The 18,012-nt window shown below is 34.6% G+C and overlaps 1 protein-coding gene across 1 annotated transcript in view; it reads left to right on the top strand.

The window, feature by feature from the left end:
- The window catches only part of LOC117234375 (icarapin-like), a 55,026-nt gene continuing 37,014 nt past the window's right edge, over positions 1 to 18,012 (top strand). The window contains exon 1 of the mRNA XM_033495503.1: positions 1 to 266. Coding sequence (XP_033351394.1) covers positions 200 to 266 — 67 coding nt within the window. The 5' untranslated portion in view covers positions 1 to 199. The remainder of the gene's footprint in view (positions 267 to 18,012) is intronic.

The following is an 18,012-nucleotide window of genomic DNA, read 5'->3' as shown; positions in this document are numbered from 1 at the left end:
AGACAAAAGTCGTAGTGCAAAGCGTCAGCGAGTTTCAGTGAGCTGGTTCTGTGAGTGACCTTGATCCCCTCGCGAGTTGTGTGACAATCGTTCGCAAGAAGCCGAACGCGTCAGTACTAATCGAATCATCGTTGCAGAAACTTACCGCTAGTGGCTTTTCTAAATCAGCGCGACAGGAAAACGAAAAGACAAAACAAAAATGAAAACCTTTGCTGAAGTTCTACTCGTCGCAGCGTGTTTCGTCGCATATACGCACAGCTTCCCCGGTGAGTACACAGTTTTGTGGTTACGGCAAACAAACGAAAAAGCCCCGACTTTTTCGTCTGTAACATAAAAATTCGACACGAGTGACGTACGAAGGGACAATTTGCCCGAGACTAATTATGCCGACAGATGGATCCGGTCACGTTCGACGCTCCGTCGTTATCGTTGTTTGTCTTTCGGGATTACCTTCGAAATTAGTTTCTGTCGACCCTACAACGAATCGAGTTTTTCAATTCGTTGTTCTCGAACAACTGAATAATTTTCCGAGGGGAACGGACAAGTGAATAAAGAGTCGCGCTCGATAGAATTCCTTGGCAATTGCTAAGGTCATATTCGTGATCTTGTCGCGTAACAGCTGAATAAATGCTGTTATGAGCGAAAGGAGCATGCGTACACCGAGTATTACGTGCGGGGGCGAAACGTATAGACAAAGGTATAGGGTGTTCGAAAAGTTAGTGCTCATTCGTTAATCGCAGCTTGTTTGTTGTACATGTATAAAACGCTCAACTGTTAGATTATATGTTCTTTTTTCAATCGTTAATACTACAACTATCGGATTTGTGGGTTGGGAAATTTTGTCTTTCTTTTTGTATTATATGTATATTTTTTATAATACTTCCATTTAGATTTGTTTAGTATAGGCTCTATATTTTTTTAGTTATCGATAGCTTTAATGTTAAAATATTAGAAGCTTTAAATTAAACGTTATTAAGATAATAGATGCCAACTTTATATTCTATAATATAAATACATATGTATCTACATACCTACTTGCATATATTCGTGACAAATAGACGACTTGAAATATTTACTAAAAATAGTTCAGGGAATAAACCGATTCGGTTATCGTGTGTGACTCATCATAACTATCGCGCCGACTCGAGACATTCAAAACAAATGTTCGATCGACATAGATCGGTTTCGTCAAAGAATATCAAACAAGCTGATCGAATCAAAACATTGTTCTTCTTACTATCAATGACACACACGATATTCGATATTTATCTGATACAAGACATTCGAAACTTCTCGGAACGTTTGACTAATACTTAGTACGATGTAGAATTAGTAATAAAGAGTTAGTAATAGTAATAAAAATTGATCTTTCCGGAGGTTAGAGAATACCATACATAGATAATAGTAATATAAATCGAATGCAACATTAAGGGAAGATAGATTCATTCGTAAAATCTCGCGAATATTTTTCGTTTTAATTTATATCTATAAATCTTTCGTTCTCGGAAAACTTCTCATACTTATTTATGATATTTATTGGAAAACTAAAAAATTTCGCTTTATTTAGTATTTTATTATCAGATGCATATAATGCAAATGGAATAACAGATTTATAATAAAATATACAGAAATTAGTGACAGTGAAAAGCATTCAATTCATGCTAGATATTAATAGATATCCTAGTACTTACGATCGGCAGTACATATGTATATGTATAAATAGTAGTAATATACACTGAATATATCAATAGACTATATGTATACATTAGCGAAAGATAGACTCATTAGTAAAGAAAATCTCGTGAATTCTCTCGCTTTAAGTCTATAAATCTCTCGTTTCCGGATTATTATTAAGCGCGTACATATTTCTAAATGGACTTAACTTTTCTCGTAGTGGGCATTTTCCTGCCGGAATAGTGCCATCTTGCTATAAAACTTCGCAAATCAAGAGCTGCGTCGGCCTGCCGTTGTTTTACGCAGTTTTATACGAAAAGTTGTATGCAGTATTGTCGTACACCCAAATAATCGTTTTCTCCTTGTTCTCGTTGGTAGAAAATGCGCCAGGAATATTGCCAATTGGCATATATGTTTATTTTATTTCTTTTATAGTACAATTCGTGCCTTAATATGGTGTATAAATTTAAACTTGTACGTTTTAAATCTTGCCTAATGTTGCGTCATTCTCTTAAATACGTTGCAATTCAAATTGCCTCAACGAAGCTTTCCATGATATTAGTCACATAATTTTATTGCTTTTTTATAACGTGAAATCATTTTTTGAATATTAGGAAATAAAGAGAATATGGTAGTTAAAGTATTATGGCAGGTAAAGTATTACGTACTTAAATGTCGATAACTTGTAATCAACGTAGACTCGTTTACGTATAATATTTTGGATTATTTTGTAATACAGGTTATTGTATCATGTTACAATATAAGTAATGTAGTTTTTGTGAGATATGAACTTAAAATAATGGATTTTGGCACGATAAATACTTTATGAAAAATGGATATAAAATAAAATAGGAAGGTGGCAAACAATTGTAGGAGATGAGGTAAATTATACTAACAATTAATAAACAGATAATTGTTTATTTAAACGCATTGCTTACAACATTAGCTTGAAAAATATTTCGTGAAACCATTTAAAAGAATAATGTAATAAGAATTTGTTTATGATAAATACTAATGAAAGTTTAAACTCTAGAATAAAAATGTATAAGTTTTAATGATTAGGCTCCGAGTAAACTTTTCAAATTCAAAGCTTGAAGAATTCGAAGTATGTAGTATTGATTTTAAAGTTTATCTACCGTTCCTGACTATTCCTGTCTTTTCAATGTTCTGAGAGATTCGATGGTTTCAGATACATATTATGATTTTTCCAACTGATTCAAAAGACCTCGTAGCCTCGGAAACGTTCTTCCAAGAATATCTTCCAAAATTGTCATTGAAAGTGACATGATTGAAAAGTGCTGTTTTCACTTTCACGTTCACGTTTGCATTTCAGCCAAATTAAAGTGTTTCAAAAAATGTACAATCCTTTAAGTAATTTCTCAAATATAGCATTGTTCTTTCACCATATCGTCACTGATCTTTAATATATAGTACACATAATCTAGTATAATAATTTACTTTTCTCTTTAAAATACGAGTAACATTTTCACCTTATCAATTTAGAAATAATAAACAAATCAAACTCAATCAAATTATTTAACTGATCACTTATTATGCATACCTACAACAATCATCGGGTCAATTTGATAATTAATTTAATTTAATATGACATAATCAATGTAATAATTTGTCAAAAAACAAGCAGAGGCAATGTGCCTTACAAAAGATCGCAAGAAACCTAAAGCTCAACACTTTTAATGTAAATTTTGAGTTTATTCACATAGGTGATGAATAAATAAGAGCTCCAAACAGATAAATAAAGAACAAAAATAACTACTTTGTAGTTAAAATTAAAATAGTCTGAAGGCTTGATTAAAACGAGTGATTAACATAAACAGTCTCCGTTTTCGCACGTGAACCGTCAGTCCTCGTTTCTTTTTAAGCCGATTACATCGTAATACGTATTCAAAGCGTTGATTAAGTTCTCGTGTTCGTCTCGACAGTTTATTCATTACTACGTTCTTCTTCCCACATGTATAAGGCTAAGTATAATTACATGGGTGTTATAACGGTAACTATCGTTATTAATTTAATAATGCTAATAATTGATTAAAACTGACTGTTAATCGATAGTTTATTTTATAATCGTCATTAAGTTTTACCATATATCTAATTATACCGGAAGGGAATTATTTATTATATGCCAATAGGCAATCGATAATTCTAAAAAAATTGAAAAATGTTAATTGCAATATTGAAAAAGACACAAGGACGTTAAGTAAAAAAATAGTGTGAGATAAGATAATTGATAAGATAGTTAAAATTGAATTGACAATTGAACTTTACAGTTTGTAATAGTATAAAGTAAAAAGTAAAATTTTCCTTACGTTATAAATATTTCTGAAAAATGATCAATTATGTTGGTTGCAAAATAGGGGCATGCGATAAAATTAGCTTTGACCAAATATCTGGATGTATGTCCAATGACCAAGAGGGAAAAACGAGTATTCTGTCGCAGGAAGAAATTGCCGAGTGGTATTGTTGAAAGTACTTTGGATCGTTTATGAGGTAGAAGACAGCCCAGAATAGTTGGCGGAGTATCCAAGACTCGTAGATCCTGGTATGAAATTCACTTGGAGCGTGGACTTTGCTAATTAGTACCGACGTCGTTTTTGCAAGCTCGGAAGAACAGGAGAAACTCGTTTAATTGGTGCCATCTCATTCCGAAGATAATTGTTCGGATGAATTTCCGTCGAACCGGAGTTTACTCCAGTTGTGTTTTGATCCAAGTTTCCTGTCAGTCAAGATTTTGTCGCGCCGTGTGCCGGGTTGCTTCATTATTCCGCAAATATGCCTCGCATTGTTATCTGTCCTGATGAAAAACTAGGGGAAAAAATGAGAATTGCCGGGCTATATAGGTTGCAGGTTGAAGAGAAACAAGCATCGTTATTGTATGCTTTCGTTGACCTGTTTCTATTTCTTTCTCTACCATTAAAATTTATGAATTAATTGCACGTTTCTGTAGTGCATACTTATCATAGTAAACATAATTTCAAGAATGACGGGACGATAATAGGTATAATACTATGTGATAATAAGCTATTGAAATTATGATTAATGCTTAAAAATTATTAAACATATACCTTATATGCAAACTGAAAGAGTACGATGAACGTTTTTGTCAAAAAATAGTATTTTGCACCATTTTTAAGGTCAATTTAGATTTAAAAAACGAGCAGATGGTAATTTTAGTTGATTCGAGATTTTGTACGATATTATTTATATGTAAAATGGGAGTCGTTGCATTCTAGCAAAAGATATTACTTTTTAACTGTCGTATTTTTATTTTATAAATTAAATCTATTTTTGTGATAAAATCATGTGATTGTCTTTTTGATTAATTTTTTCTGAACGCATAGGACGCAAATTCGCAAGCCATAAGTAAGAAACTACTACTCCATAAGAATTTTAATCGTTTTGATTTTATCCAAACGTTCCAATGCCTTCAATATGGCTTTGATAAACTCCAATTTGCTCAACACATACAGATAAAAATCTCTGTGAGGCATATATTCACCAACTAAAGTGTATTCAAAGTAATTTATAAACCGTGTCGTATTGTAGTTAACTGGAACTGTAGGAATGCATATGTATTACACCTGATTGTTAGCATACTTATCATAGGTATAGTTTTTTGATGATTCACCGGAAGTGACTGGAGAATTTCATACACTATGTATTAATAAAGAACAGCTTACATTTAAACTGGTTTTATAATTTCTTTTTATATCATCATAAACATTCGTAAATTTATATATATTTCATGGTTATAACATAGTATATTGATGTACTTTACCAATTTCAAAAATATTATATTCTGCTTTAATTTCATTATACCCTGAGATAATTAAAGCCTGCGTTGTTTGTCAAAGAATATCCATTTCGAAAACTCTTATACTATATTCTATTTATACTGTATTTAATTTTGTTCAGTACCACTTACAATATTTTAAACGAAAGTTTTATTTTCATAATTTTTGTAAACCTCCAAATAAAGAGTCTTTAACGCGATGGTTTAAAAACAGATCTGCGAAATACAAAATCATACAGCACTTGCAAAAGTACGTAAGAAACGTCCAGTTAGCACAAGTCCTAGAATCAACACAGACGAAGACTAAATTAGATAAAGGTGTGTACTCAACCAATCACATTTTTATTCTTGCTTCCATAAAGGCTATTCTTTGTGTCAACGATACGTTTGAAGATAACATGACAAATATTTTACCGTAAAATTACTTGTACCGTGAAACAAAATTAGTGATAGGGAAGTTAGATTTAGTACATTGAAAATTTTTTTCAATTTACTTTTTACGACTTATTTTTTTCGACTTTTCGCATTATAAGTCAAATTATATTCTATTATATGAAATCATAGTTTAATCAAGATTTGCGAATCTGCGTTAATTGAAAAGTCATGTGTCTATATTTGCATGTTTATGTGCTTCTAAATTTTTCAGACATCTTTCATAATTAGTAATGATCGCTCTGTATATAAAACGGAGTAATACTCATATAAAGTCAGTTGCAAAATTATTTTAGATTTAAAAATGCTTGGTCATTGTCCTTTAATTTGTTTTTCAACAAAGGTTAAATTGTACGAATCTTATTACAATATAGGCACAATCATTTTTCTCTGTTCAAAGAAATTTTCGGTGATTGACCTTGCAGTCCCCTCAAAATTCGAGGCAACGCCCAAAATTGCCCGTCTGTCACGTTCAGGTGTAACACGAGGTCTGCCACATTTTTAGTTTTTCCATAAGCTTTAGGATTTCTCAGTACATTCTATACGGCATGACGACTTCTATTTAATAATTTCACAATTTTTGCCAACTTTTCTGGATTTTTAAACCACTTTGATTTGGGTTAAATTTAACTTCATATTTTTTGTCTTTTTTTACTACCGAATATTGATATTTATACTTTCATTTATCTGGGATTAATTCCGCTCGGACGAAGTTTATTTGTCGCGAATCGCGCAGATATACAAATTAATTTGCGACAAAGGGGGTGAAGGCCTCGCTAGCCAGCATTTAATTATATCGCGAATAGGATACGCGACTAATTATTTCCGACATCGTTCAATCGTTAATTAGTTTATCCAGCATGAGCCAACTGGTTAGGTATTGTCTTTCTTTTTATATGCAAACGAACGTAGCCAGGAACGTTCAACGTCCACTTATTCCTCTATCTCTGCACACGTATTTACGCATCCGTTACGAACATAAATGGATGTTTGCGCTTCCTCGCGCCGTTTCATGTCACGCTCAGTTGCTCAGTTTATTGTATACGTACCTTTGCTCGCTATCTACCTGCTTAATAACCTTCCAGGTTGAAATACGGTACAACAGCAAGAATATGGGCTCGATCAAGCTTCGCGTTGCGTTGAATTTTAATTTGACCATTGTAATCAGCGTGTGCTGAACTATTTCATTCAATCTACTCCATACTCAACTAAATAATTTCTGAAAATTGGCTGTGAAAAATCACAAGGTTTCATTGCGATTTTGACATTTGTTTAACACGATACGATAACACTGCCACGATAGTCATTGGTAATTTATTACGCTGTTGAGGGCTAACAGAAAATAAATATCAAAGTATAAGAACTGTGTTGCTTGTATTGACATCAGAACGAAACTTCAACTTAATACAAACCTAACAGCACGAATATATCCTTCAAATAACTCGTACAAAACTTCACCTTGAAAGCTTACTTTGACAACTAGTAAAAGCCACTAGAATGATTCATTGTCTATCCAAATCAGCCATTCAATCAACTTAAACTCTTCACCTATTCTATTCAACTCTCAGTCAAGTTCAGCTCTTGTGATGTCCTCGACCAACTGCACTCGACGACGTGTCCCTCTTGCATGGATCATCGAAGAGGAGGCCAACCATCAGTTCCCATGAGACGGAATACTCACGTAGACTAGAATATACGCTGCCATTTGGATAAACGATTACGTGATCTTCACGTGATAATGTAACATGTACCTCGTACACAGCCAGAGCATGCGTACACCTGTACCTATATATCCATAGACAAAAACCAGCCACGAATTATGAGGAACTCGGTATTATTTTCCTGTCGCGAACAGGTCCGCCAGCCGTTGACGCAGTAGTGTGTTCTCGGTTTGCCTTGAGTGGCAGTGGCAGCGCACAATATGCGGCCATTAGGTATGCCGGCCGCGTCGCACCACTACCGCCTTCGAGTAATTTAAATGAAAAAAGGGGGTACACCCCCAGTCACTTTGCCTGGTCGGCGTGCTTCTTCTCCGCTGATGATCGCCGCATCCGTTCACCGGGTCCACTGTCCCTTGGCTGGGCTCTAACACGTTTGCCCTGCCACCGAGACTCTCCAGGAGGGTCAATTTAGCACACGATCATCAGCGACGTTATCAGCGATTGAGTTTATGATCATGGGAACTCCCGGGACGCACGATAGTTGTAGCAGCTCGATGAGAGCGATAAGATACAGTCGTATCTTTCAGATAGCTTAGCCTGTCACCTATGTAGGCATCCCTTTGAATTTCCATGACCCGTATAATGGATCAAGTATAATGTATATATCAGTAAGATGTCGTGCGGAGCGAATGTGACATTACAGTCAAGGATAAAACGAAGAACTCGTAGGTGAACGATGTTGTCGATGACTGGACAAAATTGGATTGCGTAGAGTGAGTGTTTCATTGAAGAATAAAGTCATTAAGTGTCTCAATCGCTCTGCAGACCTATCTTTGTAGCTTAGATTACTGTCCAATTATGAAAAGGGCAGTAATTGCAAGAAATGTAAAACCGGTCTCTTTGAGTCCTCGATTCAATGCTACAAGGAAACAGTACGTTTGTTACATTTATACAAAATGTAGCGAATGTAGGAAACGACAAAAGTTTCTGTTGGTTTCCCACAAATTGGTTGTTTAACGGATACTGTCTTTCATAATTGGATTTGCCTTTTTATTTTCTAAGCTCCAGTTGTCTTCCCTGCAATTGCTTTAGTTCAGTCTTTTATTATTTCATAGTTTAACCTTTCTACCTTGATCTTTATTTTCACGATCTTTCGATTTTAATTGAAACAGTAGATAGTAGGAATTTTTTAGGGAAATCTACAGATTGTTTAAAGTCTAATTGAAAAATCCAAAAGAAACTACTTCGTTTCAACGTTTTACTACGCGTTATATCTTACCTTACTGTTATATCTTACCAAGACAGGTGAATGACCTAGAGGATCGTTGCAATATGCATCCGAGGTTAAAAGTCGAAGTTGACTCGATACGCGGTATCGTTGCAGCAAATTAGTCGAAGTCGATCGGCTGAAGTGTTTCTGACACTTCGGAATGTTCCTGTTTGCTATCGTGCAATCCGAGAAGTTGTCGTTGCAATCCTCGACCGAAATCGTTCGAAACTATATCCTAAGTAGTTGGCCCATGTATTCCATCGTATGAACGTTTTCTTCGATCAAATACGTTAATACTGGAAAGAGTAGTGGGTTATTAGAACGTTTCAATAGTATAATATTCCAATTAATTGAATATTAGATATTTCAATAACTATTTTACCGTTTTTCGAATTTTTTACAAGCGCTTGACTCTATCTACAAAGAATAGATTTACTATTGTAATATCTCTATGCACGTATCGTGTCACGAAGTTCATTTTATATTATGGAAAAATAAGGATGCAAGTTGGAAGTAAAGGAAGTAAAGGAACGATAGGTTGAACACATTGCCGAGGATTTATAATTCCGGAAACTACGCGAGGACAATACTCTGTACTTAACAGGACATGAGATACTTACATCTGCGAGCTGCTCCGTGTTCAGTGTCCCAGATAACTTGCGATGTATCGCTAGAAAAGACGTGTTAGGATTGAACTTTTGTTCCATCTCCGAGCTACGTACTTACGTGCAACTTACATTTAAGCCGAGGCAATCGCATCGGCGTTGCCGCTTTTTAAAAATCGATAAATACGTACATCAGTGGTAAAATGATACGGTTGTAGGAAACTTTTAGAGTGTATGATTCGTTCAAAACTCATGGTTATCAAATTCATAAATCGAATAGTTGAAAAGAGCGACGATATAAATATTACTTTTTTAAATTCTTTAAATTCATTGAAATAAATCAATATAACAGAAATGGATACTTATTGTAGAAACAAATCATTTTTGTTTTTTTTTTTTTTTGTTTTTTAGAGAAATTTATAAAAGACGGCCATAGTATGGTTTCTCATTGGTTAGCTGATAAAAGGAGGTAATTCTATTATTAATCGAAGATTGAAGGACTAGAATATTCTAGTTTAATTTTTACTTTAAAGTAAAAATAAAAATATGGATGCATATTTATTAAGAATTTAAAAAATTTATACGGTTTTTTTTAAATGCATCATATCGGAATTTTCTATATTTGTAATTCAATGAATTATTTTTCAAAGTCTTTAAAATATCGATACGTATACAATTGAATAATAAAATACATCGGCTGAAATTACAGGATTTCACACGTTGCAATGTAATGTATTAATATATCGCTAATGGATTTTAATGTCCCAACTGTGCCAGTTCGGGCTGTATGCCGGTTTGACGCCATGAAAACGCGTTTGATAAATTCAACGTAGCATTGCATTACATAAAAACGCGATGCCACTATCGGTCACAACATTTTTTAAAATATGTATAATGTATATTGTTACTCGAAGTACACGGAACGCATTTTTGTGATTACGTGGTTTCATAACGTGCCTTTCAAAGCAATGCGGCTGATTTATGGAAATAAGAAGTAAATTAGCGTTCTCCGTGGTAGATGAGTTGAAGAACACGAAACGCCATACGACGTAATAATTCAATACCCTGATGACGCGCACAGGAAACGTATAAATTTTTAAATAGCCAAAAATTAAATTTTAATCTATAAAGTTCGCGATCAACGGAACCCGTGCACTTCCATTTACGTATAATTAAACGGAAATCATATTACCAATTTTCGTCGGCTGACGCGAGCCAACATTTTTACTGTAATTAAAATTTTGCCGTTTATGTGAAATTTTTTTTAAAGCGAAACAGAACTTTTTAATTGCTGTAACAACAATTGCAGTAACGTGAACTGTCCATTTTCATTCTGTACAATGATTTTAAACAGTATTAAAGGGAGTTATTACTACAACGTATTAAACGAAACTCATGCGTTCATATTGCTCTCTAAAATCGATTCTCCAATTTGTAATATACTCAATTGCCAGGTAACCGTGAAACACATTCTTGTTCAACCTTTATACGTTTATTATTTTTTGATACAAGCAAACAGCAATTTCAGCACGTTTTTACAAGTGAAGCTTTACGTGCAATATTTATGAATTTATTTACACAAGATTATTTGTACGCTCTTTTTCATTTTCCATCGGTGGAAACAAAACAAAATAATAATTTACACATTATATTAAAGCGGCGCTAGTGAATTACATAGGGTTAAATTATTCGAAGTACATCGAATCTCATTTTCAAATCGAAGTTAGAGAGATGTTGAATAAAAATACCGATAATCATAAGCAAACGTTAAAAGAATTTTCCTTTTCAACAGAATCATTGCTAGATATAATAAAATGTAATTTTTCGTAGTTAAATCATTCTATATTATTGATGTAACGTTAATATTATTTAGATCTCATTGAACAAAAATAACATTTCATTATATGGTTATCATGTTAGTTTCGATAAATGACACGGGCTTTTTAATAAAAAGGGGAATGGTGTCTTCGCTCTGTTAGTTGACGAATGAGAAAAAAGATGAGAAAAGGATTTAACATAAGCTCGAAGGGTACAAGTGGACAACTACGCGTTTCATATTAAAATCATTAACTATCTGTTAATTATAACAAATCAGAAAAATAATTTTATAGTTGCAGTTATGATTTCATTGCGAATAAAGTTGTATTGTATGAGAAAACGTAACATAATTGCATCTCGGGTATTCGTTGATGAAAAACTTGATTGCGCCCACGTATGATGTAACTCTGTTTTATCAGCTTCGAAGTGCATAACTGACCCATATATATACTGGTATTATTTAAGAGAAAATAAAAAAGTTGGAACGCACAACGCTTGCAATTAGAAGGAAATTAAATTTTGTTGAGAGAAGTAAGTTTCGCGAGATATTATACGATAATAAACAAAGGAAATGTATATTATTTTTATTGAAAACAGGAAACGTAATAAATATCGCCAAACATTACTAAACATAAATATTACAAAATTAATAACAGTACGAGGAACGCTTTCTGCGTACATTGCTCAGTTTTTCGTCAAAATCGAATAGATAGAAAACAAAACTAATTGTCTTGAACTTCTAAATTCATATGGAATAAAATTTATAGAGGCAAATAAGTATAATAGAACCACTTGATAATAAGCTTCGCATTACTTTGAATCAATATTATTCAATGATAATGAATAACCATAAATTTTGTTTCTTTACATATTGCACTCAAGACTTCTAATGTATTTTAACAATGTCTTCGAAACGCATCGAAACTAACGTTATAAAACGGTACTAAACATTCGCGAAAACGAGAATATCGCGTGTTTTATAGTGAGTTTGGAGGTGGCGAGAAAAAAAGGTACGAGAGAAAGGACGAAAGTATCTTTAAAACGTTCTGCTTCCTCTAACAAGATCTTAATAAGGCGTGAAAACTTTTCAGCGTAATATAATTTCGTGAAACTTTTTACACGAAACTTCTCATATTAACGCTTCGATTCGCGCCAGGCGAGACAGGATAACACGTTCGCGAAAACGATTGGTTAAACAGACTTCTAAGAAAGACCTTGCTGACGGAAATAGCTCAGCTAATTTCTATCTGCCATTACTTGGTATTTATGATACATAATGAGTGTTCTAATTAACTTCAGAACTTACAAAGTATATTGCGACACTGTCGAAATTGTCACAAATGACGTGTCTTCCATAATACTCAAAATCCAATGTAATAATATTTATCGAACTTTATTATGAAAACAATTCGTACATGTCACATTTGAATATAATCATGAACAAACAGATTAATGCATATTGAAGTATTCGAATATTCAGTTGCCTTCTGACACGTAACTTTAAAGGAATAATTAACATAAACAGTAACATAAGCATTAACGTGAACAAAAATATGTAAAAAGCTTGCAACGAATAATGGAATATTCAATTGCGTCATCAGTTTGGTAAAAGCGGCTCTATTAAGGAAAGTAAATTTATCAAAATATCAGCTCGAAATAGAAATCTTCATTAAAAGCATTATTTATATCTACAATCTGTGTTATATAAATCAAACATCAACTCGTCGTCGTCATTATCTTCTCTTAGCTGTTTCATAACTTACAATTTGAAAAGCATATAATTTACCAGACATGCTCAAAAGTTTAAAATAGAAATTAAAAGTATACCCACGTTTTGCAAATTTCAAATTTCGAGATTACAATATAATATCAACATTATCGTTCTGAACTGCAAACAAGTACTGATTAGAACTCGAAAAGTAAAACATATAGCGGAGCCTATCAACTTTCAAGGATTAATTATTAAAAATAACAAAGAAAGAATATTATTATTATTGGAGTTGGATAATAAAATACGCTAACAGCCTTTGATTTTCGAAAAGTATACATATGAACACTCCTAATGCTAATACTAATATCAAACAATCAAGACCAAGGCCCTCAAGACAGATAAGGGATACTTTCTAGTGTCTTGGAAAAAGAAATTTGCAAAGAGAAGTCACGGTCACCATAAATAAACGTAGAGTCGATCATTATAACTTTGCAGCCTCATTAGCAGGCTTAAGCATTATTAATAGTACGAAACGCTACTACTTTATTTTCAATTACAGAACTTGAACCGTATCCTTTGAAATTGTCCATTATATGATGAGCAGAAACTTGTATTAATCGATAGGTTGCGAAAACGCAACCTATTCCTATTTTTCTTCCATTCGATAAAATCTACTTTCGCTGAATATAAGAGTCTTATAGAGTACGCACGTACATTTTTAAACAAACGTAATATCCAAGTTTAAACGAACGTACTTGCACGAACCGTGTAACGTAATGCCGTATTCAGTTAATTTTGCGTAGCCACATAAACCTTCTAGACAGGTTCGAGCAAGCTTAATGAAAGAAAAAAGAAGCGCCACGAGGCGTACCAAGAGGAAAACGCAAAAAATTTTACAGAAGATATTATTTAAAGAAAATTTTAGTTACAGAGAAAACGTGGCTCGATACGCAGAGCGCGCAATCGCCATTTCGATTTTACGCTACGTACAAAGAATTATGGAAGCGTTCGTTCGGCCAGTCGACAGACAATCCGATTAGCGGCGAGTTGCGAAGCCATAAACTTCGGCCCCTGTGGCCGCTAACTATCCAGTAATTATGAATAGTCGAGTGCATATCGCACGTGGAAATCGGAATTGAATTGGTTAGTTGGAAATTCATTTGGAAGCAATCATAAGTCCGGGTCCCTTTATTATCTATCTCTTTTCTGCTCCATCGTTTCTTCTCTTGGATGCACCGATTCGATTCGTCCCGATTTCCGATCCTACGTATCCCGTATCGCGGCGTCGCTTCAATAACCATCAATGCGATTCTGCGTACGCGGAAGTGCTCTCCACGTGAAATGGAAGAAGAGGGGCCTCAATTTGAATCAATTTAAAATGATACGTCATTATTCGAGTTCGAAGGAATATTCCTCGACGAGAGAGCGTATTCCGTTTCGAGAGGCAACTAGACGATCACGTTTCACGTGAACGTTGTTTAGAGCAGTAACGTGGAGCAGTATACAATTAGCAGTTGTCTGTATGTATCGTGCAGTTAATAATCCACGAAGACGCGAATGAAGTCAGAGGAAACGTTCTGATTGACGTTGACTCATCCTCGTCGAGCCACTTTGTCGAATGATGTGCATACCTATGTAATTTCTTCTATCCTCTCTACTTTGCTTTTCTTTCTCGTTTTGTAAATGTTAAACCGTTAGGTAGAAAATTGAGCTACGATTACGGGATGTTTGTAATTTCTGTGTGCTATCAGTTTCGGTTCAATAGAGATTACGATTTGAGTCTCGGACGATGTGTCGTATCGGGAAAAAGAATACACACCCGGTTTCAGCATGACGAGCCTCCGCTACATTTTTCAATTAATGTGACACAACATCTAAATCGAATCTCTAGTGGGAAATAGATAGGGCGAGAAAGTCCAAGAGAATGGCCTCTTCGATCACCTGACTTGGATGCGACTGCTTTTTGTAGGGACACTAAAGACTCTACTCTGCTGATCGCTAACGAAGTAATGTAGTAGATTTAAAACATAGAAAATAAGAAAAAGATATATATATATATATATATAACATCGAGAGGAAATATTTGAAAAAATACATAGATCTTTTGTTCGCAAATATCAGTCTGACAAGAATGCACAAAACGCGCATAAAATAGAAAAATATACAAAATATCTGAAATAAAATACGCGTCGTAACATTTAATATATTAAATAACTTTCTGTTTAAATTCTAGTTCTTTAATAACGTCTATAAATAACCGCAGTCTACTTATATCTATGGAAGTGAAAAAAGACACATTCGACATCTTTTACGAATATGAAAACAAGTTGTATTTTTTATTAGAAACTTACACGGCTTTGCCTTAGATCAATTTCTGTAACATCCTGTATAAAAATCGAACTAGAAACTATATATGTAATAGGAAGTCAACTATTACTCACGTTTTCTTAATCATGTATTTCTAATACGTTCTCATGGGCGGAAAACCACGATTGAACGCGTCGATTAAACGTGGATCACGCGTCGGATTAAATCGACGTGCCGGTCGTTTAACAGGTTATGCGGATCGGTTTAGCTTACAGAAGCGCGTAATCGCGTATCAGATTCACGGTGAATTTTTAAAATTCAATTCACGCGCGGCCCGATCGGGATGGAATACGATACGCAACGGGGTCTCTATCGCGCGGCTAGCTAGCTAATATTAATACTTACCGATTATCGAATCGATACGCTCGAATTGAATTGATTCTATTTCATTCTACCTCTCTTTCTCTCTTTCGTTTCCTTATTTTTCTTTTTCCTTTTCCTTTCTGTTCTTCTTTTGTTCGATTGGTTTCCTTTTACGGTATTTTCCTACGGTTGTAATTTAACGATTTTATAGATACGACGATTCGTAAAATTCCCAAAATGGAATTTTTCGAGCCAGGTGTAGTTAGCTTTTTTTTAGTATCGTTCCCCGTTTCCTTACTTTCTTTCTCTTTTCTCCTTTCGTTATTATATCTATACATTCTTTTATTTTTGGATTTGGACCCTCGAATCGAATCGATATCGGCTTGCCTGATATTTTTACTGTATCTTTCCGGTGTTTGTTATTTTCTTTTCATTTCTACGTAACTGCTTTATAATTACGACAGCAAATCGAATATCCTGAATCAGCTTACGTCTTTCCTTTTAATAACATTTCGAAAATTTTATAAATACACCGATATCGATAAATCCCAGGTGTGACTTAACTTCTCGAATTAAACATTCCACCGTAAACTCGAACTAATCATGACAGAGTGTACCTTATTTCCACATAACGGCTTTATAAATTATGGTAACGAATTGAATCTCGCTCTCAACTCGCGTATCCTTTTAATAACATTTCGAAAATTTTATAAATACACCGATACCGATAAATCCTTGGGGATTGAACTTCTCAAATCAAATCTTGGAACCCGCAACTAATCATAGCAAAGTGTACCAACACCCATAAATCCTCCTCCTTTTCCCTCATCCTCTCTGATTCCGTAGCCTGCAGTAACGCCACTCGTAAATTGTCCCATCGATTTATTCGTATTTTTGTCGTTGTTACCCCGTCTTATCCTTTCCAACGTCGTTCCTTTAATTACGAGTCAGCGATCTCCGAAGAACCGTAGCGTAGGCACACTTCTTAGCAACGTATCTCTATTCGAGCATGAAGAAGTTCATTGTACCGTTTCTTCGTGTGTTACGACACGGTTGGCCGTGCAGACCTCGCGGAACGTGTCGACGTATACCGGAGCCGGTCGCATTCCAAGATGAGAGTTGGCAGAGGCAAAGAAGTGGAACGACTTCCAATTATCGACAGGCGTCTGGCGGAAGTGTACACGTTGAAGGACTTCGTCGCGGATCGGAGCGAATCATCGGCGATGAACTCGTTTCTTTTCCGATGCATGCCGCGCGTTTTCCGCCGCTCTGATGGATATCTCTGTATGGGGTGGGGCATCTGGAACAGGCTATTCTAACAACTCGTTTGCTTTTCATGGTAGAAAAAGACGCATCGAATTAAACTTGCTTGCTTTGGAGGAAGATATAATCTGACGTTAACAGTTTTTTCCTAGGTGGAGGGTTAGAGGAGATATCAAGCTGAACTTCCTTTCTTCTTTTTTTTTTTTTTTGTTTTTAACGGAACAATATATTTGTTTATCTACCTTCTAAGAGAGAGAGAGAGAGCTTTAAGACGAATGCAATGATCTATAGTTGAAGGTCGTTCAAGGTCAGTACGTTAATTATTATTAGTTTGAGATAAAACGCGGATCTCGTACAATATCTCAAACTAATAATGATGTAGTTAGTATTCATGGATACAGATAAACACAGATACGACACGACTCAGTGTTTCGAAATGTTAAACGGAATTTAAATATTATTACTGGAATTAAATCTCTCTATCGTCTTTGAGGCATCTATTTATAGTTTAACAACAAGGCAAACTGTAGGTAATAAACTCCTTACATAACAAAACTACTTCATAATGTTTTGTACGTAAACGTTAATTCTTATATCGCGTATAAATATTTACAAATAGATTGTAATAAATTTTAAATGTTAAATCTATGCTTATATAGACTTCGCCGTATTGTACCAATATTCTGCAACAGTTCTGACAAAGGATATACTGGTCTTGAGACTTCCTATTTATAGATTCGTAACTAAATTACATTCTGCTAAAAATAATCTTATAACTGCGTACATATATCTTTGCGCTCCTTTTACGTATGCATGCTTATGTGTGGCTTAATATGTATCTTACTGCCTTTATATGCCTCTGCCTCCTATATGCGTTTGTATCTTTAATCTTTATGCGTCTCTCCCGTGCGCACGCATGCGTCTCAGTACGTATATACATAATATATATGCGAAGCTCCTTGCGTTTCCTTGTGACTTGCCATTGGTAACGAGCGTAGCGAGCCCGAGAGATGTCCTCTCACGGTCAATCGTATATCCTTTCGAGCGAAATAGAAACATCTATACGACTTCCTACCATGCGTCACGTTAATAACACG

This window comes from Bombus vosnesenskii, unplaced genomic scaffold (assembly GCF_011952255.1).
Source record: "Bombus vosnesenskii isolate JDL3184/JDL3185 unplaced genomic scaffold, Bvos_JDL3184-5_v1.1 scf7180000013304, whole genome shotgun sequence".
NCBI lineage: Eukaryota > Metazoa > Arthropoda > Insecta > Hymenoptera > Apidae > Bombus > Bombus vosnesenskii.
Note: the sequence above shows the minus strand (reverse complement) of the source record. Positions and strands in the feature narration are given on the sequence as shown.